Below are 25,929 nucleotides of genomic sequence, written 5' to 3'. Positions count from 1 at the left end.
TATGCAAAATGTTGCCAGCAGTAGAATCAATCTGCAGTCAGCTTCAAAGGCCGATTCTCTAAATTTTCTCTATAGTGTTCCTCAAAAAAGAACTTTAACTTCCCTCCAGGAACTCCCACTTGAGTTCCCAAAGCACCTCCTAACACTTGCACGTTCTTCATACCCATGGCAACAAATTAGCAGCTGCCTCTGAATTGTGTTGGAATCTTCCTTTAATCCAACCTGGTACAGATCCAAAACACTATAGCAGTACTCAAGAATAGGTTGCACTAGTGTCCTATATGCAGTTCCCTTTATAGTTGAACCGCAGTTTCCCAAAATACTCCCAATAAACTGAAGTTGACCATTAGCCTTCCCTACCACAGTCCTCACATGCTCATACTATTTCACATCACTCTGCAACATTATACACACATATTTAAATGACAGGACTGTGTCGAAAAGCACATTACGAATTCTGCATCTGAACCTTATGGGTTTGTTTTTCCTATTCATCTGCATTAACTTTTTTTCTACATTTAGAGCTTGCTGCCACTCAACACACCAACAAAAAATTTTCTTTGAGTCTTCTAGTCTCCTCCTCCTCCTCCTCTCACTCAACGACACCTTCCCCTACACCACAGCATCATCAACAAACAGCAGCAGACTGCTGTCCATCCTGTCTGCCAGATAATTTATGTATATAGTATATAATAGCAGTCATATAACTCTTTCCTGAGGCACTCATGACAATACCCTTGTATCTGTTGATTCATAGTCATAAGCTTCTCAGGGTCAAGAAAATTTATTACATTCAAATGGAGAATATATTCAAGGATTCTGCAGCAATCCAATGTTAAGAATAGTGGTCTGTAATTTTGTTGGTTTGTTATTTTGCCCTTATTATTTATAGGAATCGCCTTCACTTTTTTCTAGCCACTTGGGTATCTGCACTGGGCAAGATAATTGCGATAAATGCAAGCTAGGTAAGAGGCCAATGCCGTAGTGCAGTCTTTCCAAAATCAAACTGCAACTGCATCAGGATCTGGCAAGTTACCTTTCAGTTGTTTCTCTATGCCAGGTGTGCATATTAATATATCATCCACATAGGAGTCCACCTGATGGTCAAATGTTCTGTCTACACAATTCTTCTGTATGAACAATCTTAAATGCAAAATTTATAACTTCAGCTTTCATTTTGCTATCTTCAACTGCCACACCAGACTTGTCAACGAATGGCTGGACGGAATCCCTAGACACGCTTAGCGATTTTACTTAGGTCCTAAATTTTCTTGGGTTCTCTGCCAGACCTATTGGTAATGTTTGACTGTAGCAGTAGTTGTATGCATAGACTTTCACAGACACATGAATCTCTACTAACCTTTTTGTGTCATTCTGCTTTCTCAGAATTTTCAAATTTTGCTGTTAAACCATGGCGAGTCTCCTCCATCCTTAACCTACTTATTAGGTATATGGTTCTCCAGACCATGATTTACAGTCTTCTTAAACTTTGCCTACAATTCCTCTACCTCTATCTTACTGGAAGTAAGATAGAGGTACTGTCCAAGTGTGATTCTAAGAACTGCTTATCTGCTCTTTCTAGCCGAAACTCTCTCCTTGCCTTCTTGACTGAATTATTAACTTCCGTAATGATAGTTTCTATAATGACATCATGATCACTATAGCCCACTCCTAATGACACTCAATAAGGTCTGACCTGTTTGTAGCTATTAAGGCCTCTTGTATTTTCATTGTATGTGGGTTGCTGAATTAGCTGCTCAAGACAGTTTCCAGAAAATTGCTCAAAAGGACTTCGCAAGGCTGTCTGTCTGTACCTCTCTAAAATACACATCCCAGACTATATTTGGTACCGTCAAACGGGTGATTTCGGACGGTTTTGTCATTATTTTGATTGTAACTTTCGTATATATTGTTAGATTAAATTGATTGTTATGGAAGTGGTAGGGTATATTTGTAACGAATAAAATATCCCAGAACTAGAAAGTGTACGCATAGGTATATTTATCTGAGGCAGTTAAATCAAGTGTCCGAAGTCACTTCATGGATTGTGGTGACTTCGAACACGTTTTTTACATCTCTGTCCGAAGTTACAGTATATAGAGACAAATTCGGAGAGTTACTAACTTTTAAAAAATGCTACATGCTTTTTATTTGATTTTGGTGACATTTTACACATCTTAAGGTTGCCCTTTGTTACAAATAAGTGATACGGAATGATATAATCAATTTTATATATTACAGATAAGTTTTTATTTTGCAAGAATTTAAATAAAATTTTTTTACAGTTCTTAACTGAAATTTTAGAAACAGACAGAGACAAACAAACAAAGTAATTTAACTAAAAGGTCAAAATAATTTCTCTCACTCATCATTCTAAATTAAGTTGCAAACACTTTAAATAAATGATTGTCTTCGAGTCTGACGCACACCTTCTCGAAATATGAACATTCCTCTCTTCTCAACTGGTGTGGGAAATATTCTCGAAATCTGAAATTTTTGTATTGTGTCTTCATCGGGGACATTAGGAAACACAAATGTGTTTTTACTGTTCTTGTGTGGGTGCAAGAATTTCACACTTACTTCCATAGCACCAACATTTGTGGCCAGTACAACATACTGCCTTGTTTGCTCCTTGTTTCCAAGTTTATATTTGTACTCTTCAACAAGAAAAGCCTCTTCTTTCAGCAGTAAAAAGTTATTGGATGATGTGTAGTTTTCACTTTCACTACTGCTAGAAGCAGTGTCACTTGTTTCAGAACTGTTTTAGTTTCCTTGAAAATCTCGGCTAGTGATTTATTTTCCAGGTTGAACGTCTAGTTTGCGGCGGCGGTGGGAGCTACCAAACTTATTTGGAGGATAACAAATTTCTTTGAGCATTTCTTCAAAAGTGGAAGACCATGTGCCTGCATTGCTTTGCTGACTCTCCTCATTATCAGGCAATTTTCGTAAGACATCATCTGGATCAAAATGGATTAGGCCTGTGGTGTGAAAGCCACCCTTTACATTTTCCTTGGAGTTTGCTGAAATTTTTTCTGCTTCAAAAGAGATGGAAAGGCATCCTTGGAAATGGTCCCATGAGTGTGTTTCTTCCAATCAGTTAATACAGCTCGTCACGCTGCTTTCATTGCCCGAAGAAGCTTACATCAAGCGGTTGGAGGAGGTGCGTGCTATTGGGCGGACAGAAAATGAATGAAATATTGTTCCGCTCACACTCTTCAATAATACGTAAAGACATGTGACTGGATAAGTTGTCTCCAATCATGACTATTGGCCTGTTTTGCCTCTTCAAATAGGGCAAAGCGATTGTAAAGAACCAGTCTTCAAATACTGGCAGGTCAAACCATCCACTTTTGTTCCCATTGAAAGGGGTTCCTTGTGGTCCACCTTCTTGCCACGTGTCCCACAAATGCTCCGATTTGTAAAGGACGTACGGAGGAAGCAGTTTACCATCAGCACTAGCTGCCATCATCATTGAGACACCATCACTTCTTCAGCATGCTTACTCCCTCGTTTCATAATTATCTGCTGCTTGCCTGGATCATCTGATATGTTAGTTTCACCATAGTTGATCACGTTGCTACATCTACATTTATACTCCGCAAGCCACCCAACGGTGTGTGGCGGAGGGCTCTTTATGTGCCACTGTCATTATCTCCCTTTCCTGTTCCAGTCGCGTATGTTTCGCGGGAAGAACGACTGTCTGAAAGCCTCTGTGCGCGCTCTAATCTCTCTAATTTTACATTCGTGATCTCCTCGGGAGGTATAAGTAGGGGGAAGCAATATATTCGATACCTCATCCAGAAACGCACCCTCTCGAAACCTGGCGAGCAAGCTACACCACGATGCAGAGCGCCTCTCTTGCAGAGTCTGCCACTTGAGTTTATTAAACATCTCCGTAACGCTATCACGGTTACCAAATAACCCTGTGATGAAACGCGCCGCTCTTCTTTGGATCTTCTCTATCTCCTCCGTCAACTCGATCTGGTACAGAACCCACACTGATGAGCAATACTCAAGTATAGGTCGAACGAGTGTTTTGTAAGCCACCTCCTTTGTTGATGGACTACATTTTCTAAGCACTCTCCCAATGAATCTCAACCTGGTGCCCGCCTTACCAACAATTAATTTTATATGATCATTCCACTTCAAATCGTTCCGCCCGCATACTCCCAGATATTTTACAGAAGTAACTGCTACCAGTGTTTGTTCCGCTATCATATAATCATACAATAAAGGATCCTTCTTTCTGTGTATTCGCAATACGTTAGATTTGTCTATGTTAAGGGTCAGTTGCCACACCCTGCACCAAGTGCCTATCCGCTGCAGATGTTCCTGCATTTCGCTACAATTTTCTAATGCTGCAACTTCTCTGTATACTACAGCATCATCCGCGAAAAGCCGCATGGAACTTCCGACACTATCTACTAGGTCATTTATATATATTGTGAAAAGCAATGGTCCCATAACACTCCCCTGTGGCACGCCAGAGGTTACTTTAACATCTGTAGACGTCTCTCCATTGATAACAACATGCTGTGTTCTGTTTGCTAAAAACTCTTCAATCCAGCCACACAGCTGGTCTGATATTCCGTAGTCTCTTACTTTGTTTATCAGGCGACAGTGCGGAACTGTATCGAACGCCTTCCGGAAGTCAAGAAAAATAGCATCTACCTGGGAGCCTGTATCTAATATTTTCTGGGTCTCATGAACAAATAAAGCGAGTTGGGTCTCACACGATCGCTGTTTCCGGAATCCATGTTGATTCCTACATAGTAGATTCTGGGTTTCCAAAAACGACATGATACTCGAGCAAAAAACATGTTCTAAAATTCTACAACAGATCGACGTCAGAGATATAGGTCTATAGTTTTGCGCATCTGCTCGACGACCCTTCTTGAAGACTGGGACTACCTGTGCTCTTTTCCAATCATTTGGAACCCTCCGTTCCTCTAGATACTTGCGGTACACGGCTGTTAGAAGGGGGGCAAGTTCTTTCGCGTACTCTGTGTAGAATCAAATTGGTATCACGTCAGGTCCAGTGGTCTTTCCTCTGTTGAGTGATTCCAGTTGCTTTTGTATTCCTTGGACACTTATTTCGATGTCAGCCATTTTTTCGTTTGTGCGAGGATTTAGAGAAGGAACTGCAGTGCGGTCTTCCTCTGTGAAACAGCTTTGGAAAAAGGTGTTTAGTATTTCAGCTTTACGCGTGTCATCCTCTGTATCAATGCCATCATCATCCCGGTGTGTCTGGATATGCTGTTTCGAGCCACTTATTGATTTAACGTAAGACCAGAACTTCCTAGGATTTTCTGTCAAGTCGATACATAGAATTTTACTTTCTAATTCACTGAACGCTTCACGCATAGCCCTCCTTACGCTAACTTTGACATCGTTTAGCTTATGTTTGTCTGAGAGGTTTTGGCTGCGTTTAAACTTGGAGTGAAGGTCTCTTTGCTTTCGCAGTAGTTTCCTAACTTTGTTGTTGTACCACGGTGGGTTTTTCCCGTCCCTCACAGTTTTACTCGGCACGTACCTGTCTAAAACGCATTTTACGATTGCCTTGAACTTTTTCCATAAACACTCAGCAATGTCAGTGTCGGAACAGAAATTTTTGTTTTGATCTGTTAGGTAGTCTGAAATCTGCCTTCTATTACTCTTGCTAAACAGATAAACCTACCTTCCTTTTTTTATATTCCTATTAACTTCCATATTCAGGGATGCTGCAACGGCCTTATGATCAATGATTCCCTGTTCTGCACATACAGAGTCGAAAAGTTCGGGTCTGTTTGTTATCAGTAGGTCCAAGATGTTATCTCCACGATTTGGTTCTCTGTTTAATTGCTCGAGGTAATTTTCGGATAGTGCACTCAGTATAATGTCACTTGATGCACTGTCCCTACCACCCGTCCTAAACATCTGAGTGTCCCAGTCTATATCTGGTAAATTGAAATCTCCTCCTAAGACTATAACATGCTGAGAAAATTTATGTGAAATGTATTCCAAATTTTCTCTCAGTTGTTCTGCCACTAATGCTGCTGAGTCGGGAGGTCGGTAAAAGGAGCCAACTATTAACCTAGCTCGGTTGTTGAGTGTAACCTCCACCCATAATAATTCACATGAACTATCCACTTCTACTTCACTACAGGATAAACTACTACTAACAGCGACGAACACTCCACCACCGGTTGCGTGCAATCTATCCTTTCTAAACACCGTCTGTACCTTTGTAAAAATTTCGGCAGAATTTATCTCTGGCTTCAGCCAGCTTTCTGTACCTATAACGATTTCAGCTTCGGTGCTTTCTATCAGCGCTTGAAGTTCCGGTACTTTACCAATGCAGCTTCGACAGTTGACAATTACAATACCAATTGCTGCTTGGTCCCCGCATGTCCTGACTTTGCCCCGCACCCGTTGAGGCTGTTGCCCTTTCTGTACTTGCCCAAGGCCATCTAACCTAAAAAACCGCCCAGCCCACGCCATACAACCCCTGCTACCCGTGTAGCCGCTTGTTGGGTGTAGTGGACTCCTGACCTATCCAGTGGAACCCGAAACCCCACCACCCTATGGCGCAAGGCAAGGAATCTGCAGCCCACACGGTCGCAGAACCGCCTCAGCCTCTGATTCAGACCCTCCACTCGGCTCTGTACAAAAGGTCTGCAGTCAGTCCTGTCAACGATGCTGCAGATGGTGAGCTCTGCTTTCATCCCGCTAGCGAGACTGGCAGTCTTCACCAAAGCAGATAGCCGCCGGAAGCCAGAGAGGATTTCCTCCGATCCATAGCGACACACGGTGCCGACATGAGCGAACACCTGCAGATGGGTGCACCCTGTACCCTTCATGGCATCCGGAAGGACCCTTTCCACATCTGGAATGACTCCCCCCAGTATGCACACGGAGTGCAGATTGGTTTTCTTCCCCTCTCTTGCTGCCATTTCCCTAAGGGGTCCCATCACGCGCCTGACGTTGGAGCTCCCAACTATCAGTAAGCCCACCCTCTACGACCGCCCATATCTTGCAGACTGAGGGGCAACCTCTGGAACAGGGCAAGCAGCCATGTCAGGCCGAAGGTCAGTATCAGCCTGAGACAGAGCCTGAAACCGGTTCGTCAGACAAACTGGAGAGGCCTTCCGTTCAGCCCTCCGGAATGTCTTTCGCCCCCTGCCACACCTTGAGACGACCTCCCACTCTACCACAGGTGAGGGAGCAGCCTCAATGCGGGCAGTATCCCGGGCAACCAAAGTCGTAGTCTGATCGGGGGATGCGTGGGACGAGCTGGCCGTCCCCGACAAACCCCCATCCGGACCCCCACAGTGATGCCCATTGGCAACAGCCTCAAGCTGTGTGACCGAAGCCAACACTGCCTGAAGCTGGGAGCGAAGGGATGCCAACTCAGCCTGCATCCGAACACAGCAGTTGCAGTCCCTATCCATGCTAAAAACTGTTGTGCAAAGAACGTCTGAACTAATCTACAGAGAGCGCAAACAAATCGACAAAATTTAAACGGTTATTAAAATACAAGATTGCCTAGTAAATGCAGTAATGCTGCTACTTGCGCACTGCTGACACACTGCTCAGTGGAGGAAGGAGACTACGCGATTTTACACTATTCAGGTACTAAAACGCGATGCTACAACTCTCAAATACTATAATACGCCCGAAATTTATGAATTAAACAATGCAAGTACCAAAAACACGCAAAGAAATTAAGAATTAAACTATGTAACAAATGAGTGAGCTAGGAGTATACGACTTGCTGCTGCAACTGCTTATCCAACGGCGGCAGGGAGATTTTCCAGCTTTGCCTCGATATTGGAGAGAAACATCTTAACATCTCTTTGTTCACTTCTGCATGAGCTCTTTTTTGTTTGGGTAATAAATGCACCCATTCCTCTCCAGGAAAATTATGAAATTTCTTCTCTTTTCAGCGAGATTTATCAAGGTAGCCTTTAACTAAATATCTAATATCCAATTTAGTGAAGGGAAATCCCCAATGTGCAGCCCTCAAGATACCTTGCTTCAACATTTCTTCTTCTTCTTCTTCTTCTTCTTCATTTAGCAGTGGCTGTCCTCCCATTTTTTTCGGATGTGCTTCCTGCACTTTACTTTGTAGGGCTGATTTAGGTATACCATACAAATCACACGCTTTTCTGTACGAGAATTTACCACTCTGAATATCACGAACAGCTTTATCCAAAAGTTTCGGGTCATAATTTCACTGTACTGTAGCACCTCTCCTGCTCTTATACGTTCTTGGCATTGTCTGAAATCACCCTACACAGTACACAGTTTTACAAAAACCGTCGTCATTTTATAACCTTGTACAAGAAACTCGACAAACTTTTACAGAAATTGTCTCAATGCTGTTAGCTACTGAGCACGTCGACAAATACGGTTACAATAACTTCCCACTTGGCGCAACAACAGAAAGTTTGCACTTTACCATAACGCATGGCTTTTTAACACAGACTGTTCGTCAGTTATTCACCTAGGGAAACAATTGACGCAAAATAAAAGTTGTGGAAAGCAATAAATGCAATCTTGCACTTAAAATAACTGGCGCACGGACATTAAAATAAGTAACTCTTTGTTTCTATGCAGTGGCAAAGAGCAAATAAGCCATACTGTCCGAATTCGCTCCAGTGTCCGAAATCACCCCGTTTGACGGTACATTAAAGCTGCCTCCAACTAATACTGCATGATGAGGGTATTTAGCACTACTGACCATAGACTTACTTTGAATGACTCTAGAACTGTAACAATGGAATTGGGTGGCCAGTAAAAACATTCCATAATTAACTCAGTTTTACCTAGACTTGTCACACACAACTTCGACCTCAATAGAGGTAATGTTTTTGTCAACTACAATGAACACTTCCCCTCCTACGGCATCTGATCTGTCTTTCCGATATGTGTTCCATGACTCACTGGCTATCTCAGAGCTTTCCACCTGAGTTTCAACCAGCTCTCGGTCCCAAGAATAATTTGAGTGCGAGAACTTTCCTTGTTATGAGTACTTCGACAATTTACTGATAAAATTTTGACTGCCCAAGTGTCTACTCTCAATGCGTCTGACTTACTTTTTTCCCCATCTACCGGCGAGATTTGATCAGAGCACCTCAAACTACTGCTGAGCCGAAGAAACCCTCACGTGCAGTCCACACGGGCTCTGCTACCCGTGTAGCTGCTTGTATTGTGTAGTTAATCCCTGACCTATCAAGGTGAGTGCTGCAATTGCCTACCCGATAACGCACGTCTATAAGTCTCCTGCCAAGACTTTTAACAGACTCTATAAAGCCTTTTGCCGAGACCCTCCACTTGGCTCCAAACTAAAGGATCCTGACCAACTCTGGGAACAATGTTGCAAATTGTGAGTTCTGCTTGCACCCAGCATACAATGCCAGCAGCCTTCACCACCTCCACCAGTCACCTGTACAAACTGAGGATGGCCTAAGTGCACACCGGTTTTCTTTCCAGCCCTGAAAGCCATCTTCCTAAGGGGCTCCATAATACAGCTAACATAGGATCTCCTGATAACTAGCAAACCACTACCCATGTTTGCTTCCTTGAATCCTGCTGAAGGAAAGGCCACCTGCTCACACACAGGGCAAATGGGCGAGGCCAGATGGCAAGCCTCCAAATTGGTCCTTCGTCTCGAGTGACGCAAATGCATTGCCACCAACTCGCCCCCTGATGTGAGGGTGGATCCACCGCATTGGATACATTAGGAGGTGCATTTGTAGTAGTGCCCATGGGCATATTCTCTGACACTGCTAAACCTCGAGGCAGTAGCCTCAAAATGACTGATAACAGCCAAAAGTGCAGCCAGCTGTTCGCCAACTGCGACCTGCTCCCCTGCATCTGCACACAGCATGCACACTTCCAACCCATGCTAACACAACTAACTGAAGAAGTTTACTATAAAAACATACAGACACCTACATATGCAACTTGCTACCTCCTGATGTGTCACCAATGGACACTGATGCCTTAATGAGCTACAGACTGTCTAAATTTACATTCACAGTTAAATATGCCTGATGTAACTTCATAAACAGAAAAAATAGACAAAATTTAAGAAATACAGTAGCAGGAAAACACAGGAAGATTAAAAATGTGTTTTGCCACTCTGGAGATGCGTATCAGCTGGCAGCTGAGGCCTGACTAGCTTACTACACTTATGTATGCTCTACTGCAATATGAGTAACATTTTGATGTGAGGTTTTTCTTTCTCCATTGCATTTTCTTTCTGTTAAGGTGCTGAGCACACGATAGAGGGGTTTCCCTTTGAGCTGCTATGAGTGTGTCACACAAACCTTTAATTCCAATCTTTCTACAAGAACAGCCAGCAGGACTATCAGACAAAATAGTTGTCACATGAATACCTGGTGGCTAGTGTTGGTGTGGCTGAGGGTTCAGCGAATTTTCCAGTTCCATTTACTGGCACTGCTGCTGACTGTGCTACTTTTAGCTCAGCACAAGTCTTTGTGATTATGGAGGTAACAGCACATGCAGTGTCAAATCTTTCCTACACGTGTACTTATAATCTTCTGCTATTGTCAAAGGAGATCTGACATGCTGTTCTTGGTAATCAGTTTCTTCAGGGCTGCTGTAAATTTTATGCTAACTACTTGAGGCTGGAGAGCTTCTTAAAATACTCTTGTATTATCATTATAAATGTGTTTGACTACTCTTCGTTCCTGTATCGTGTTTTTATTTCATGAAGGTAGCGTTAATAAATTCAAGCGGTGTGGGTCAACTCAACAAAATAGAAACAGAATTCCTGGATCTCATCAGTAACACTTTTCATCACATTTTCCACTAAACAAGCTTGTTAATTACCCTATACATTTTGTTGAACTGACAAAAGCACACTATGTCACTGCAGAACAGCACTGACTGCTGAAATTTATAGCATTGTTTAATTCCATTAATGTGAGATAATCTCCAATGTGAGAATCTATCAATACACTCACAAGAGAGGGAAAAAAGGACAACTGCAACACCAAGGAGGAGTTGTGTGACACATTAAAGTTGGCAGGCACGTTTCTACATATGAAAGATTATGTCTATTCATATTATACACCAGCCGCAAACGAATGGTGCTAGTAGTGCCACTATGAGCATGCAAATCAGGTTTGATTGAAATATACACTGCGATGGTCATGAGTGTCAAGTTACCTTTCAGATTGGACGCGGTGAGCTGATGTTAGTCAAGAGTGCCTTTAAGGCGGCAAAGGCACCATTATCAACACCTCACCAAGTTTGAAAGAGGTCGAGTAATGCCGCTACGAGAAACTGGATGTTTTTTCTGCAATACTGCAGTAAGACTTGGCAGGAATGTAGCCACTGTATGGGACTGCTGGCAGCGGTGATCACGAGAACACACATCCGCGAGAAGACCGGGCTCCGGACAGCCACGTGGGCACTCCCGAAAGGGAAGACTATCGTGTTCGGGGTATGGCTGCAGGTACCAGATGCCTTGTAGTGTGTATTCCACTGGCCCTGAACCACCAACATATGCGACTTCAGCCGTGTCAAGTGTGAGCTCACTGGAGGTCAGGGTGGAGGCCTGTGTTCTTTTCTGATGAAAGCTGGCTCTGCCTCAGTGCCAGTGACAGCCGTGTGTTGGTTAGAATGAGGCCAGTTTAGGGTCTGCAACCAAGCCGTCTGTGTTTGAACATTGGACCTAAACCTGTGGTTATGGTCTGCAGTGTGATTTTATATGACAACAGGAACACACTCATGGCTATCCCACAGACCTTGACTGCAAATTTGTGTGTCAATCTGGTGAACTTACCTGTTATGCTGCCAATCACGAACAGTATTCCAGAGGGTGTTTTTTTTTTTTTTTTTTTTTTTTTTTCACTACAATGACGCTTGTTGTGACCCAATATGCTCTACAGAATGTTGATATATTGTCTTGGCATGCTCCACCACTTGATCTGTCTCAAATCTAGCACATATGGGACGTTGGATGATTCCAGAGTCATCCACAAACAGTATTAACTGTGTCTGTATTGACGTAGCGCAGCAGGTAAGAACTCCATCCCACTGACATCCAGCAGTTTTACAACACAATGCACGCATGCCTGTCTGTCTGCATTCAACAATCTGGCAGTTCCACCTGTTATTAATGTACCAGCATTTCAAAGGGCTATTACAGTAGTCTGTGACCTCACAATGTTAATCACTTACGTATGTTAGACATTCCTGAGATTTCATTACTCTAAATGAATTATTTTTAGTCTTGCATGGCTTTTTGACAATGTATTTAGGAGAGCTGATGCTTGGTGGGGAGGTGATGTTTCCACTGGAACTGATCCATTAAAATGTGCTTTTACAACATTATGCAATATAAAAATTAGTTCCAGAGTGTGTTAAATATAAAAGGGTGAAACTTTATTTAAACTTATTTCCTGGTCTCATTTAGTAAGAAGAACACATTTAGAAATTTTACTCTTGTTTCACTACTAATTTCACCAGTTGAATGTTATGAAATTTCATTAGGAGCATGAGTCACATGGAATATGTTTTATGCGAGTATTCACCAGTACCTCAGCCAAACTAGTGGAAGCTTTAAACAAATAAGTCAATTCACTTTCACCACCATGAGTAGTTAAGAAAATAGAACTGACTTAGGAGGAGCCTTACAAGTCTGAAAAACTAATGCAACAGTTGTGGTTGGTCTCCGAGAGGTTGCTTGCTAATATTGGTTTTGCCTCAACAGCCATTCAATTCTTCAGCATAACCTATAATGAGAACGAGGTCTTTTTCATGCTATTTTAAAGATAGTGAACACACTTTGAAAAATCAGGTGATTAAGACACAATTCTTGCATCTGATTGTCTTGCCACATTTTATGATAATTGAAAGAATGCAGTACATACAGAGTTAAAAGGACTTGTCAACAGCTAAGGTTTCCATCTGTTACTGGCTAAGTCACCTGGTGACAAGGGTTCGTGTTTTGTAGTGTCATTAGTTACATAATACCTCTAAACTGAATCCAGTAGATTTGAAGCTTAATATTTTAACTATTTTTTGATTGGTGTAAAACTGTAAAAAATTGTCGATGATGGAAGTGGAGTATGTAAACATACTTTTGAAGGACTAGTTTTATTACACATGGTTTTTGCACCTCAGCAATTATGCAACATCAAATTACTGACTTATATTATGCAACACTAATTAAGGCATAGAAACTGTAAAAATATTGCCTTATGGTATTTGTAGAGTGTGCTCTGCATTTGACAAAGTTCTGTCACTTTATCTGGATGGATAAATGAATACAAACACAAACAAGCACTCCTATTACGGTGAAAACTGATTCAAGTCTCCAAGAACCAGAAGCATTTTACTGGGGGAGGTGGATAATGACAGTACAATGCCATTTACAAACGTGGCCAATTTATAGCTAGAGACTGCAAAAATGCTTACAGCTTGTTAAGCAAGAAGTCTTTATAACAATAGGACTACCAATGAGGACTGTCATGGAATTCCAATAATCTTGGAAACCAGCAAATTCATCAAGTAGTTTCTCCCCACCCCTCTCTCTACATTACCAAAGGCTTTAATATAAAAATAGTTTGAAGTCATACCTTCAATATCCTGTTCTTTTTTAGAATGAAGTGCCTACGTATCACCTCTTCAAAACCATGTGCAGGATGTCTTATCTGTTCCAGCATTGCATACTTGATTGTGTTGACCATTAAACCATAATTATAATTTGCACTCTCAGTTTTACCTTTAGGTGTGTTTATCATACTTTCAAATCCAGGTTCATTGAAAAATGGTTCTGGGACAAGGATAAGACTTTGGATAGAAACTAACACCTGCAACAACAAAATAAATAATTTAAATCATATTTTTACCCATAAAATGTATGAAAGACACCATAGCCATATAAAGAAGCACAGAAAGTGGTACACAGATAACATATTGTTACTTCCTGATTTGTCAACTTCCACTATGTGATCAAAAGTATCTCGACACCTGTCTGAAAATGACTTACAAGTTCGTGGCGCCCTTCAGCGGTAACATTGGAATTCAATACGGTGTTTGCCCACCCTTAGCCTTAATGACAGTTTCCACTCTCGCAGGCATACATTCAATCAAGTGCTGGAAGGTTTCTTGGGGAATGGCAGCCCATACTTCACAGAGTGCTGCACTAAGGAGTGGTATCGATGTCTGTCGGTAAGGCCTGGCATGAAGTTGGCATTCCAAAACATGCCAAAGGTGTTCTATAGGATTCAGGTCAGGACTCTGTGCAGGCCAGTCCATTACACGGATGTTGTTATGTAACCACTCCACCACAGGCCGTGCATTATGAACAGGTGCTCGACCGTGTTGAAAGATGCAATCGCCATCCCCAAACTGCTCTTCAACAGTGGGAGGCAAGAAGGTGCTTAAAACATCAATGTAGGCCTGTGCTGTGATAGTGCCATGCTGAACAACACAAGGGGTGCAAGCCCCTTCCATGAAGAACACTTCCACACCATAACACCGCCACCTCCAAATTTTACTGTTGGCACTACACACGCTGGCAGATGATGTTCACCAGGCATTAGCCATACCCACACACTGCCTTCGGATACCACATTGGGTACTATGATTCGTCACTCCACACAACGTTTTTCCACTGCTCAGTCGTCCAATGTTTATGCTTCTTACACCAAGCGAGACGTTGTTTGACATTTATCGGCATGATGTGTGGCTTATGAGCTGCCGTTTGACTATGAAATCCAAGTTTTCTCACATTATGCCTAACTGTCATAGTACTTGCAGTGGATCCCGATGGACTTTGGAATTCCTGTATGATGGTCTGGATAGATGTCTGCCTATTACACATTATGACCTCTTCAACTGTTGGCGGTCTCTGTCTGTCAACAGACGAGATCGACCTGTACACTTTTGTGCTATGTGTGTCCTTCACATTTCCACTTCCTTATCACATTGGAAACACTAGGGATGTTTACAAGCTTGGAAATTTTGTGTACAGGCGTATGACAAGTGAAACACAATCACCTGACCATGTTCGAAGCCCACGAGTTCCGCCGAGCGCCCTGTTCTGCTCTCTCACAATGTCCAATGACTACCGAGGTCGCTGATATGGAGAACCTGGCAGTAGTTAACAGCACAATGCACCTAATATGAAAAACTTATGTTTTTGGGGGTGCCCAGATACTTTTGATCACATAGTGTACCTTTATATTGAACATTAACACCCTCCTTTCTTCACATACAAGAACTTGACTAAAGAACAATACAAAATTGCTTGCAATACAAGTCTATGTTTTTCTTAATCATACCTTTAAGAAGCAGACACACATACTGAAACAAAAGTTATGACAATATCTGGTTATGATGCTACAGCTAACCAAAAACACGTAACAAATCAGGGAGCCAAATTATACAGTAGTCTACAGGGGTGGCTGGCAGGAAAGGCTACTTATGACTTACGGATGTGAAAGATACATGTGGGATGTGGGGGGAAAAAAAAGGGTCAGAGATATTTCTGTAAAGAAAGTAGCCACTGAACAATACGGTGGCTGAAATGTGATCCAGATTTACAGCAATAAAGGGTAAAAATATAGTTCCTTTATGTTTATGTAAATAAAGCAATGTGTTACGACTTACTTGATTCATCTTCCAACCTCTTTCTATCTTTCACTACTTCTATCACAATCAGAATTAAATTCAGGCAGCACAGTAAAAATGCAGCAACTTCAGTAAAAAAGTAAGGTTCATCATGTGATCAGTCAGCAACACACTTCAACGAATGACAACTACAATAAATTCTCATCTGAATTCTTAAGTATATTTAATTAATGTTTCCCTTATGTAGCAGTATGGAATGACACATGAAACTAGATCATGGGAAACAAAACGAATTACAGTGTCCAGCATTAAGAGGAGGAAATTGCATATGGAGGCAAAAGTTAATCGAAATCCTAAATTACTTAAACATGTAAGCACATAAAAAAATTGACCTAAGTAGTTAAATTAGCAAGGCATACTGCAAACAATACATTCGTTTTAAACGATAAAAACATACACAAAGCTGTTTGGTTTGTTGTAGGAAGTGAAGTTGGTAGAGAAACAGAGAGAAAATGACCCTCTGAACTAATGATGAATGGTAGAGCTGTTACAGATCCTAGTGCCATATGTGAATCCTCCAATGATTTGTTTTAATTAAATTGGCGATTGCTCACCATCAAGTACAACTAGTAAGGCAGAGAGAAATTGCTTGGGTTTTAAGCTTTCCTCTGTTTCAAGCTCAGATGTTATTAAAATTATAGTGTCCCTGAAAAACATTTGAACTCGCTGGGTTGGGATGATGATCCCAATAGAATATAAAAAGATCTGTCACAGCACTGCACATCCATTCTCTCTTGTAATCAATTAGTCTTTTGAAGCAGGATGTTTTCCAGATTGCTTAAAATATGCTTAAGTTCAGCCAAAAAATGGCAAACAAGACGAAAAGGTCTATCTCACCGTTTAAACTTTTTTCGAAAATATTTGAAATATCTGTAGATGACCAGACAGAAAATTATAATTCATCCCACAACATTGGGTAAAACAACCAGTATGGCTTCAAGAAACACTGCAGCACAACCCACACAATAAATTACTTGGTCACGAATGTTTGCAGTTGTCTCGATTATAGCATCTGTGTATCATGCATCTTTTGTGACCTTATCAAAGTCTTTGGTACTGTAAATCATGACCTACTACTTCAAAATCTTACTAGCTATGGTTTTCAATGAAAATCTCTTAGTTGTGTTAGAAATAATAACTTGAAACTAAACTTTGCAAAAACAGGAACTGTTCCTTTCACCACATAACAATCAGCACAAAGGAGAAGTGAAATAAACTAAACGGACACAAAAATTGGACTCTGGAAGCTGTGTCAAATTCCTTGTGTACTAGTAAATACAAATATGTTAACGAGTTATCATGCAGACAGCACTCTGAGTTAACTAAACAGTTTGGTGTATCTCATGAAGGTCATACTGTATGACTGACTTAGCTGTAAAAGGAACTATATACTATGCATTCTTTTGCAGTGGTTAATTATAGCATAATCTTCTGGAATTCTGAGAAAACCTATCTGGTCAAAAACTTTACACTATAAAAAAGTAAACGCACACACACACACACACACACACACACACACACACACACACGAGAGAGAGAGAGAGAGAGAAACTTTTTGAGGGCAAATGCTTCTTGCACAAAAACAATACTAGACACGAGGTAAGTTACATCTACTGTTACCTACCCACAGACTAAAACTATATGAAAAATCTCTGCACTATTGCACTATATGGGCATGAAGTTTGTAAATAAAATTTGGAAGGGGAAAAGTGACCCAAATGCAAGAAACACTGAAGGAGACCTGGAAAAATATTTGAAAATTATTTGTTATAGAGAAGATTTCTTGAATGATGACTATGTAATGTAACTTCTATCCACATGATGAAGATAACACCATGTGTATTATAATCACAGATTACTTCTTTTCTTTTTTCTTTTTTTCTTTCTTTCAAAAAATGGTAACCAAGTAAAGTAATCCTGCCTGAAAAAGCAACATAAGTATTGTAACCTTAGATAAAGTTTATTAGTTTGCATACAGTTTTAAAATTGACAAAACACTTATGTCACAACTTTGATCATATGAGGCTTGTTATGGGATGATAAAAATTTGATTTTGATTTGACTGTGTTAGTACCACTTTCTTACTTATACACTCTCAATGCAACTTTACTTTACATATTTTAATCATTGTATTCTGCTAAAATTTTCCTCTGTTCTACTCCATCCAATGGAAAGGTAATTTATTTTGGATACCTTAGCAACTGTTCCGATATCTTGTTGTTTCTTCCTTTTTGATAGAATTCTTACTACTTCTGTCATTTTATCATTTCATTTCATACTGATCTCTGAGCATACAGCCCATTAACCTGTTCCTTCTCATGACAATGGTGTTTCATTAATTTTATTTCTTTGCTGATTCAAGTTACATTGTGTTTACTTTAGATCCTATACACCAGTATTTATTAATATCCTAACCACAAATGTAGATGCAAAAAAATTTCCAAAATACCGTATATCTGGTGGGACCCTGGGCAGGTATATGAGCTGGCACCATTCTAGCAGCTGGGCAGCTGCTTTAATGTGCCGTGCAAACGTGAACTGTGTGAGGTGATAGGATGGAAGAACGTGAAAGTGTTGGGTGCAGGGGGGCAGGGACCATAGGTTACCTGAGACTGAGGCCATGATTATAGGAGTGAAGGATGCGTTTGTTGTAAGGATAATTCCCATCTGCGTGGTTTAGGGAAGTGGAGGAAAGGATCCAGATGGCTCAGGTTATGAAGCAGCCACGGGAACTGAGCATGCTGTTCTCAGCTGCATGTTGCGTCACCAGATGAGCAGCTTTCTTCTTGACAACAGTTTGGCGGTGGCCATTCATCCTTGTGGACAACTGGTTGGTAGTCATACCAACACAAACTGCAGTGCAATATTTAAAAGAGTGTTGATATATGACGTGGCTGTTTTCATATGTGCCCAGACTCTTATGGGGCAGGACAAGAATGTGACAGGGCTGGAGTTTGAGGTGCTGGGTGGTTGGATTTCGCAGATCTTTCACCTTGGTCTGCCACAGGGATATGATGTACACTGACAGCCCAAGTTCATTGGATTTGCAAAGCTGATAACATCTAACATAGTTAAAGTTTTGGAGAACATTCCGTGAGTACGAAAATTGAATTAAGTTACAACGGACTATACCGTATAGAGATGATGAAATACACAAACAGAAGAACCTCTTCCTGCTGTCCACTTGTGTGAAGTGTCAGCAAACATGTTGCAGATATTAGTTAACAATTGCATGATAAACAGAGATAGAATCTCTATCTTCAACATCAGAATCCCACCACTGGTAACTTATTATGGTAAGTGCCAAAACCATGGCTGCTAGACGTAGTAACATGTGCACAGTTCATGATAGGGAAGTCGTTTCAGATATGATTTGTACAAATCTGTGGATGATGTGAATAGCCAACTCAGATAAAGATCTGAAGATAATTCCTGTATGTAAGTGCACTTGAGAAGTTGCTGCTAATCAGATAAATGTTAATATTTATTTAAGCAAGTGAACAATATTACATTGTGTCCCTTACCACAGTTTACATGAAGTTATGTTACAGGGTGACTGTTTATGTGCTGTAGTAAGATTCTTCCTTAATTTAATTTTATATTGCACTGAATCATGATTAATTTGAGACTGCCATTAACAATTTTTGGAATAATTAAGTATTACAATCTTAATATAAAAACAGTAAATTTCTTTCAAATTTGCGTTTGAGAAATTCTGCAGTAATGTTTTGTTAATTTGCAAGTAAACAATGTTAAGTAACCAGTGACAAATTTTTAACAATAAAATTTAGGATAGAATTTACCATTTTAAAAATCTGTTATTACTGCAGATGTATTTGAAAACAATGATTTATCTGAATAAAAAAAATTTACTGCATGTAATGTAAAATCTTTTTTATGAAATTTCATTGAAACTTCACTGTGCATTTTCTCGAAACAGCCAACCTGTCCCTTAACATTGTTCACAGCTGAGGTCTCCATATAATGGCTATAGGGGTGAATCCAGAGAATCACCTTCACATCCTTGACATATTTGGGGTTCAAACTCTCAACCAATGCACGCAAATCAATGAAAGATTATGAAGTGGTTATCAACATGCAGCCACCCATGAATTTAAACGATCTATAAGTGTCTCTGGATGAGATCAGTTATTACAACCATTATACTGCTAACTGAGCTGAAATCTCTTATTCACCGAAACAGCTATGATGTCAAGACAGATTTTGAATGGCCACCTCACTGTCAAATGAACTTTCCAAGCTTTGAATGATTGCCTTAATGGGATACTGTGCTTGACAACATACACTTCTGGTCTACAGTTGGTAGTAACAACTAATGTGTCCTCCCATGATATAGGTGAGGTCCTGTCCCACAAAAACCCCAGTTGCACAGAGCACTGCATTGCATATGCTTGTAACACTCCATCCACCTCCCTGGAATGCTACCCTCAATAGAATGAGATGCCCTTGCTGTCACCTACGCTCTGCTGTTTCACCTCACATGCCCTCCCTGGAACAGTTTGGCAGGCCTGGGCACAACATGGCTGGGGTGGGCAAATGGTTGACACATGGGCAGTCCTTGCAGCTGAGATGTAGCATTTGTGGTCAAGGGTGGCTGATCTGCTCACACACATGTAGAGCATGTACAATACAGCCGTCTAGTGCGTAGCCTACACTACCTGCACCTGCTAGTGAGCATGATGAGGGCCAGCATTGGTGCCATTATTCCATGGGGAAACTCCGGATATTTAAGTTGTTATTTCCTGGACAAAAATTTCATCCTGTCAAAGACCAATGACTGTTTATTACCACCTTTAGCCCTAAGTACGCCTTACCAGACCAGATTGCCCATTGCCTCCAGGAGTGGGCACTGTAGTTGTCTGTTTTCCACTAGTCTATGAACTCCAGATTGCCCATTGCCTCCAGGAGTGGACACTGTAGTTGTCTGTTTTCCACTATTCTATGAACTATCAGATTATACATTAACACAGTTGCTGTGTCCTGATTACCTAAGGGACTTGACCCAGCTTTTGAGCAATATGAACTGGTGTGCTTCTCACTTTATTCTGATCTTCAATCAGCTATTTCAACTTTTGAGCTGATGTATGCAATGACACAGCCATCACCCCCACCCCAAGGACCTGATGTTATGCTGCCTCACTCATTTTGTGCAACACACAGCACAGACATCCCCTGGCCCTGATTTTCACCACCAATGGCCAAGGTGAAATCCACTATGCCTAAACCACAAGATTCTGTTGGCATCTTGGACGAGGAGCACTGTCACATTCTGATTGCCCTCTCTCTGTGGATGCAAGTGCTGTGCATCCAGTGCGCCGCCAACTGAAGCATATACCACATGGAAAATTTGGTGCATAAAGATGTGTTCTGGCTCAACACTTCTGACATGATGGAGTGTCTCTGCGAATGTTTGCACTATCGGGTCCATAATGTTGTGCATCCTAGTGGTTCTCTCCATGGCTCAACACTGTGGGGCTATTGGAGCATATCCACCTAGTTCCAATGGCCAGTTTTTGGGCTCCATGTGGTTGTTTTCACAGATTCCTTTTCTCACTTCCCTGTTGTGCTCTGCTTGTCCAAGGTCACTTCTGCCATTATTAACATGGCCTTAGAAAAATCTTTGTCCTTTGAGGCGCCTCATACACTTTGGTTTCAGATAATGTGGCAGTGTTCACCACCAATGATTTCAAGTAATTCTGTGTCAGAAACAGGATGCAACACCTTTTTACCATGCACTTTTACCTAGCCTCCATCAGTTGTGTGGATCACTGTCTGCACTCTGAAGACCATGCGCCACAAAGAAATTATGTCCAGTGTTGCACCTAACATCCTGTTTCTGTCAACATATAGAGCTACCCTGACTGAAGTCCACAGCCCATGGAGTGACTTTGTTCATGTCCTCACTGCACCTTCTTGGACATGCTATGAATGCTGCCGGCACAAGCTGCCACCGAGGCCACTCCATTCTCAGTGGGCACCACAGCATGGGTCCATGATCTAAAAGACGGGGACAATCATTTCCAAAAAACTGATTCAACCCACATGAATTTCAAGAATTACACCTGCAATAGGATTATCTCAGAGTTAAATGACATTCACTGAGTCAAAATGTACTAATTCAACAGTCACGAGTACGTGACAGAAAAATACCTGTGGCCAGTTAGAGTAACACAGCTTTCAGCTAATGAGAGTTATGGAAAGGACGGAAAACCTAAATCCCATGCCCAGACAAGGGAGTGAACACTGCTTGCTACAAATGAGAGTTTTAAGTAAATTATGGACAGCACAATTTTTATTGTTAACGAATTGTTCTATCCTTGATTTGCATAATTTTAAACTAAAACTTACAAAAGTAGATGATAAGGAAGAAGGAGGAGGGGAGGGAGAATGACGGAGAAGGAAAGAGGAGTGAAAGAGAAATGGGAGGTGGTAGGAGAGGAACAAATCTTTCTCACAAAAAGAAAACTCATCAAAATATAGTAGTTGCTCAGGTTTTTAAGTATATGTAAGAAATAATAAAGTCTTACATTAATAATGAAACAACAAACCTGAAGCAATGTTGATGTTGGAAGCCATGCTTCTCCTTGTAAGCCATGCCAAGTGCCAAGCAGTGATAAACACACACGACCACAAGCATAAAGATTTGGATTGAAGCGTACAGTACCACCTCCTGTGGTACATAACTTCACCATTGGTGGAACATGAGGATACTGCATAGGCAGGAATATGTCAAATATAAAGCAGCCACCACTGTAAGGTGTACCCTCCGGACTGAAACATTGCAAAGAAAGTTATCGACATGTCCTTTTTTATAAATACATAACAAAAATGTGAAACAAAATGATCATATGGCATAGCCAGCCGGGAGACCCCATATGGGGAAGTTCGGCTGCCGAGTGCGAGGTATTTTAGTCGACGCCTCACTGGGCAACTCGCGTGCCAGTGATGAGGGTGAAATGGTGAGGACAACATAACAGAACAAAACAATCTTACAAATAACTGTACAAATCTTATAAGTAACCATACAATTCCTAACACAGACTTCAAATGACATCATTCAACTCTTAAGTATTACATTTGCTTTCTCAAACAATAGAAAATCCAGGATGGAATGTAAAAATAATATGAAAAGGATAGCTGCTACTCACTAAATAGCAGAGATGCTGAGTCACAGATAAGCACAACAAAAAGACTGTCACAAAATGAGTTTTCGGCCAACAAGGCCTTTGTTGAAAAAGCACAAGCGCGCGCGCGCACACGCACACGCGCACACACACACACACACACACACACACACACACACACACACACACACACACACACAGTCTCTTGCAACTGAAGTGAGACTACAAACAGCAGCACATGATGGGAGAGGCAACTGGATGGGAGTAAGGAGGTGACTCGGGTTGGGAGGGAGAGGGATAGCAGGGTCGGGGTGAGGGACGGTAAAGTTCTGCTCGTCGGAGCACACAGGGATGAGTTGGGGGAGAGGATACGGCAGCTAGGTGCAGTCACAAGATTAAATGGAGGGATTGCGAAAGAGAGGGGGGTGGGGGGTTCGGAAAATGAGAGGGTTCGGGAAATGAGAGAAGTAAAAAGACTGGGTGCGTTGGTGGAGTAGATGGCTGTGTAGTGCTGGAATTTGAACTGGCTAGCGGCTAGATAAATAAGGACAGAGACTAACAAAGTTCCAGGAACTTAGGATATGTTGCAGGGAGAGCTCCCTCCTGCGAAATTCAGGAACACTGGTTTTGGTGGGGAGGATCGAGATGGCACAGGCTGCGAAGCAGTTACGTCGTACTCAGTGACAGTGCAGTCGTCGTCTCTTGGCCACAGTTTGTCGGTGGCCACTCCTGCAGACACACAGCTTGTAGATCACGTTACTGGTTTCACAGGTAGCCCCACCTTTGATGGGATGGTTATGTTTATAACTGGATTAGAGTAGGTGGTGGCGAGAGGATGTATGGGACAGGTCTTGCATCTAGGTCTATTACAGGGATATGAGCTACGAGGCAAGGGGGTTGGAGCAGGGGTTGTGTAGGAATGGATAAGGATATTGTGCATGTTTGGTGGGTGGCATAATGCTGCTGCGGGAGGGGTGGGAAGGATAGTGGGTAGGGTGTTACCCATTTCAGGGCATGATGGAAAATAGTTGAAACCTTGTCAGAGAACGTAATTTAGTTACTCCAGTCCTGGGTGATACTGAGCCACAAGGGGACTGCTGCTCTGTAGCTGGACGGTGGAACCTCGGAGGCAATGGCAGACTGCAAAGATAAAGCACAGAAATCTTTTTTTTTTTTTTTTTTTTGCAAGGTTGGGATGGTAATTACACTCTGTAAAGGCCTCATTGAGGCCAACAGTATGTTTCAAGAGGGACTGCTCCTCACTGCATATGTGAGGGGCCTTATCTTTCCAGTCACCCACCAACTCCTGAAGTCCTGTTGTCTGACCACAGAGGAGCATTCTCACGTGTCTCAGTTCCACCCGCGAATGGAGCAACTGAATTATATTCTCCGTTAAGGTTTCGACTACCTACTACAAAGTCTACCACCTGGGTAAAGCAGGTGGTCGACTTTGTGTATTGGTAGAATACTGGTGAAGTGCAACCAGTCTACAAAGGAATTTGCTCACAAATCACTCTTGCACCAGCTCTAGAATATTGCTGAAGTATGTGGGAACCGTACCAAATAGGACTAACAGGTGACACTGAACATATACAGATAAGGGCATCACAAATGGTCAAAGGTTTATTTGATCCAAGGAAGAGTATCAATGAGAGAATGAAAGCACCAAAATGGAAGAGTCTACATGATAGATGTAACCATCCCAAGAGTCTACTAACAAAGTTTCAAGAACCAGCTTCAAATGACGACTCTAGGAATATTCTACAACACATTATATCGTTTGCATGGTATCTTGAGGATAAGATTAGAATAACTACAGCACACACAGTGGCATTCAAACAATCATTCATCCTATGCCCTATACTTGAATGGAATGGGAATAAACCCAAATAACTGGTACAATGGGACGTGCCTTCTGCCATGCACGTTACTGTGGTTTGCACAGTATAGATGAGGAAGTTTGTGAATCTTCCTATACTACAAGTCCAAAGACTGGTTTGATGTAGCACTCCATGCTAGTCTATCCCCAGGAAGTCTCTTCATGTTTGAATAACTACCGAAACCTCCATCCATTTGCACTCATATCTGTATCTCCTCCCACAATTTCTGTAGCCTGCATTACCCTCCATTACCAAATGACTATGCTTTGATGTTTGAGGGTATGTCTTATCAACCAATCTCTTCTTTTACAGAAAGTGTGGCTTAAATTTATTTTTTACTTAATCTGAGTCAATACTTTCTACTACATTTTAAAATTTCTGTAACGTTTGTAGTCCAAATTCCACTTAACACAAGGCTATACTCCATACAAATACTCGCAGAAAATATTTCTGAACACTGCAATGAGAGGTCCCCTGTGGTGGAATTGATTTTTTGAAATACACTATACTGCTACTAAGGTTACTATCCCACGTATCACACACTGCAGCCATTCACTCTGCTGGGCTCTCATTTGCAAGTAATTGACAGGTGGGATTTGGAATTTTGTGACATTCAATAGTGATAAAAATGTTGTATTAAATAATCCGGAGGGAGGGAGGGAACAACTCCATTATTACTGACAGATATAAACATAAAACCATTGCATTTTCAAATTATACACAGGCGCCTTGGGAACTGCATGTCTTAGAATGTGTGTATGAGATACTACCATGCATTGTCACGTAATGTGTGTATTTTACCATGCATTTTTACGTATGTGAAGCACGGAAACATCAGTGAAATATGTAGCGGCCACATAATCACTATAGATAATAAATCAAAATGCCAGCTGACTGTGTAGTTGCCTAAATCAGCTGATAAAAAGCTATTTGAAAGTCACAGACATAGTGCAGTTAGAACTAGCGAATACCTGAATTCCACTGTGTAAGTGTATGGTTTAGATCCATATTTTATCGCACTGAGTAAACCAAGTTTTAATGAATACAGAACAGTACAGGGTGTATAAAAAAGAATCACCGGATTTTAAAAAATGATTACTATTACATTATTTGAGATATGTGCATGAACAATGTACTGTTGGAAGGTGCAAAAACTAATTTTACATGGTTTCCACTAGGTAGTAGCAGTGTGCACCCACTTCAGTTCTAGTAAAAATGGTGTTAGGTCAACAAAGAGTTTTGTGTTCTAC

The 25,929-nt window shown here is 41.4% G+C and overlaps 1 protein-coding gene across 2 annotated transcripts in view; it reads right to left on the bottom strand.

The window, feature by feature from the left end:
• Positions 1–25,929, bottom strand: part of LOC126262465 (baculoviral IAP repeat-containing protein 6-like) — a 164,516-nt gene that overhangs the window by 11,531 nt on the left and 127,056 nt on the right. For both annotated transcript variants that reach the window (XM_049959122.1, XM_049959123.1), the window contains exons 5-6: positions 22,224–22,446; positions 13,596–13,829 (exon numbers count right to left, since the gene is read on the bottom strand). In XM_049959122.1, coding sequence (XP_049815079.1) covers positions 13,596–13,829; positions 22,224–22,446 — 457 coding nt within the window. The remainder of the gene's footprint in view (positions 1–13,595; positions 13,830–22,223; positions 22,447–25,929) is intronic.

This window comes from Schistocerca nitens, chromosome 6 (assembly GCF_023898315.1).
Source record: "Schistocerca nitens isolate TAMUIC-IGC-003100 chromosome 6, iqSchNite1.1, whole genome shotgun sequence".
In the NCBI taxonomy this organism is placed as follows: Eukaryota; Metazoa; Arthropoda; class Insecta; order Orthoptera; family Acrididae; genus Schistocerca; species Schistocerca nitens.
The sequence above is the reverse complement of the archived record's forward strand: the minus strand, read 5'-3'. Positions and strand labels throughout refer to the sequence as shown.